This window comes from Aptenodytes forsteri, unplaced genomic scaffold (assembly GCF_000699145.1).
Source record: "Aptenodytes forsteri isolate BGI_AS27 unplaced genomic scaffold, ASM69914v1 Scaffold2, whole genome shotgun sequence".
NCBI lineage: Eukaryota > Metazoa > Chordata > Aves > Sphenisciformes > Spheniscidae > Aptenodytes > Aptenodytes forsteri.
The window spans coordinates 8050251-8053862 of NW_008795695.1; the positions used below are offsets into that span (position 1 = coordinate 8050251).

Here is a 3612-nt window from a genome sequence, read left to right on the forward strand (position 1 = left end):
AGATGACAAGCACAGATTTTACTTCTCCTACACCCCCTCCGGGCCGGACGTGCGGCCAGCAGCCCTGGGCTGGCCCTGGTGGGAAATGTACTTCCAGCGTGAAGCACCAGAGAAAGCACAGGGCTAAACAGTCTCTCCCCTTCAGGGACTACTTCTGTTTAAGTGTGTTCTATTAAAAAAAACCCCAAACATGGCTAATTAACAGGTTTCCACACACAGAGAAACAGCACGTGCGGCAGCAGGACTGTTGCACTGCTGCCCTGACAATATCCCGAGTGAAAGTTTTCTCTGGAGACTGACAGAAGCTGAGCAGCAGTGACCCCCCTTATCAGCTGCCAGAGCGTTCTTCTCCATTTCCCTCAGAGCAACGTTCACCTGCGGTCAGGCTGAGCTAGATTTTCAAGCTGTGCCATGAAATGCTCAGTGAGGACTAAGTGAAACTCACTGCAGCTTTATCACCTTGCTCCCTCAGTGCTGTTTCTGAATCAAAATACTTCACGCCGTCTATTCAAGAAGAAATAATTTTATTGTTTCCATCTGACAGGTTTCACCGTGAATGACAAGGACAGCTTGCTAAACAGTTTCTCTCATGATTTTGGTGAGTTTTTGGATCTTTGACCTTGTTGACATGTCCACGTACTTCTCCCCGATATTGACAATCATGCCACCAAGGATTGATGGATCAGTCTAAAGAAGAAATATTGAACAGAAATTCTATTAGCAAAAATTTGTTAGCCTAGTATACAATTTTTACACTAGTAAAAAAAAAAAGCTTTTAAAAGAGCCTTTTTTAAGATAACTTTGCAGTCACTGTATTCCAAAGTTAAGGTTTTAGTAATTAAAGCATCATCAGATCTACAAGAAAGCACGGAACTATGTAATATAGCAACTGGAGTCAGTAAAATGATTTTTTTTTTTAAAAAGATAAGAGAGACAGAAGCCCAGCTTAACATGAACTTGATGAGATTTATTTACAAATCATAAAATCCAGACCTTGGCCTCCAGCTTTAAGACCTCTCCCTTGGCCAAGAATCCACTCAGAGCACTTTTTAGCTCAGTAAGGTTGGCATCATCCAAGGGCTGAAAAACATGAGCAGAAGACAAGGAAAATGAAGGACTTGAAAATATTCAAATGATATAACGAGAACCCTCATTTTCTATTCAGATTCCTCTAAAGACAGACAATTCCACCAGGAAGGCAGATTAAGCAGCCTTCTTGAACAGGAATACCCAAAGGACAGCACAGAAACAGCAGTCACTTTGTGCCCTCCTGATTTCATGAAACATTGTGTTATTTGTGCACATATTCCCATCAAAAGTTCGATGCTGACATCTTCAGATGGCAAGTGTCGGGAATCCATACTTGCCAAAGTAAGCACTTGATGGAAAACCTCGAGATCTGCCTCACAGCAGTGTTCAGGCTGTACAAGGAAAGATTAATTTTGCTGCTTCTAACAATTAAGATCATCAGCTTGAGAAGAAACTCGGTTTCATGTAAAGCACTGGGCAGCGACTGAGGGAGGACACCGGCAGCGAGCTCCCAGCCTGCTGCAGGCTTGCGGAATGCTCCTGGCTAAGTACACCTCCCTCCATCACCACGGAAGAACTCTGCATCCCTGTGGGAGAGACAGTGTGAATTTTCCTTGCTATCCCTACAAGTCGCTTGGATGCCACCGAGATAGAAACAAAAGGGACTTCACCAAAGAGTAGAGGCTTTGTGTTACTGGCAATTTAAGTAATTTCTATTTAATAGCCAAAAGAAACTACCAACAACAAAAAAGCAACAGGAAAGTAACTTTACGTATGAAATATTTAGGAAAACTTGCAGAAAGGTTTGCACAGGCTTGTGAGTCCGCGTGTCCCTGAAGGCTACCAACTAGACTGACAAAATCTGTGCTCATGGCCTCCAGGGAGCCAGTTAATCTGAAGCGGGTCAGTCTCTTTATTTACTCCAGGTAGGCAGTTCACTGTAGCCCTACCCAAGGGCTGCGGATTGACATGACATACCTAGCTGACCAGCTTCCCACTCTAACAGACTTGGGCACGGATCCATTAATAAAGAAGTTACTGCAGTGCCAGAACCACCATGCCTCCAGCCTGATGTTTACAGCTCATGGAGACACCATCTTCCCTCTCACCTTCCTGAGCACCAGCCAGACTTGCCTGTCTGCTACTTTTGGAAAACCCTTCCTACAGTTTCGGAGTTAGCCACTTGTCCCGATTAATGCAGGTGGTGAATGAGGTAGCTGCTCCCCGCGAAGCACAGCACCAAGCACCACAGGCATTCCCAATCCTATCAGGTATCTGCCTTGCTCTAGCTAATAGCTCAGCTGTTAGTTCTGACCTGATCTGTACGATCCTGATGACAGAAGTAAGAACAGGGGCAGTTGTACCTACAGACCAGGCTGACTTTTATCAGCCACTGGGTTCACACACTGGAAGGAAAGATGTTACCTGTTAAGCTGAAATGGGAGGAACAGGTTTAATTTTTGACCAATAATTGTCGGATATCAAAAATCTATTTGCAGAAAGACTTTCATCTTGGCAAAGGCGAGATATTTCCTCCCTACTCATATAGCACGTACTTAAACTATAGAGTGCAAAATTAAGCTAAAGAAGTTTGCCTTTTATACCGCTACCTGTTAAGCTCGATCTAGAGATACCTAACTCACCTGTGCGGTGGTGACAGTGCACAGCACTTCTCCTCGGTATGCGCTCATGATCTTCCCAAACGCAGAAACAATGTCTGGAGTGTAACGCAAGCGACTGTTTTCAGCAAGCAAATCTGGAAGAGGTAGACATATTGAAAGGCTTTAAAGCACCCACTAGAAGCAGATTTGTTTAGCTACCAGTAAAAACAAGTAGCCTCAGACGTTTTTCAGGATTCACATGGTTACTCACTCATCAGGTTGACAGTAATAGGGGACATCTTCTCTTTTGTTAAAGCATCATTCACAGCTTTTTGTTTAACTGCGCTCTTAGTATGAGGGTTCATAACAACGCTGGATAGCTTGGGGTCTTTCAAAAGAGTCTAAGAGAATACACAGACATGGTAAAGACCAGGAGTTTTCCGGACATCACAAGGCCTAACTGGACAACCCAAAGCAGGCAACGTGGTCGTTCATTGAGCACAAATAAAGGGGTCAGAAGGCGATGGGAAGCTAAATGGTAGCTCCAGCTATAGCTCATTTACAGTACGTTTCTTTTAGAGCTGATGCTCCTCCTGCCTCCTGTATCGCTTCCAAGCAGCTTAACACTGGGGGCGCAGTGCAGACAGGGGGCATACCAGGCCACCTGTAAGTGGGAGTCCCACAGCGTGCAAGAGCCGGGCCCGCCTCCCTCCTAACAAGAAGCAGCAGGCGAGCCCCACCGCCCCCAAACCCCTGCGCGAGCTTAGGCAAACGCGGGCTGGAGAATACCTTACCCATACTCGGCTCAGCTCCTTCTCTACCTGGTCCAGCTTCTTCTGCTTGGAGGCGGCAGAGTACAGCGCGGTGGCATAGCGCCCTTCCAGCCCGTACACCTGGATGGGGGGCTGGGGGCGAGAGAGCGGGCGGGCGCTGAGAGCGGCCCAGAGCCGGGGAGGCGACGGCTGCTCCCCGGGCCGGCGGC

The 3612-nt window shown here is 46.6% G+C and overlaps 1 protein-coding gene across 1 annotated transcript in view; it reads right to left on the reverse strand.

Moving 5' to 3' along the window:
- Nucleotides 1-507: 507 nt before the first annotated feature.
- The window catches only part of ATP5O (ATP synthase, H+ transporting, mitochondrial F1 complex, O subunit), an 86705-nt gene continuing 83600 nt past the window's right edge, over nucleotides 508-3612 (reverse strand). Inside the window, exons 3-7 of the mRNA XM_009283077.1 lie at nucleotides 3425-3535; nucleotides 2902-3031; nucleotides 2673-2785; nucleotides 994-1080; nucleotides 508-687 (exon numbers count right to left, since the gene is read on the reverse strand). Of these exons, the coding sequence (XP_009281352.1) occupies nucleotides 574-687; nucleotides 994-1080; nucleotides 2673-2785; nucleotides 2902-3031; nucleotides 3425-3535 (555 nt within the window). The 3' untranslated portion in view covers nucleotides 508-573. The remainder of the gene's footprint in view (nucleotides 688-993; nucleotides 1081-2672; nucleotides 2786-2901; nucleotides 3032-3424; nucleotides 3536-3612) is intronic.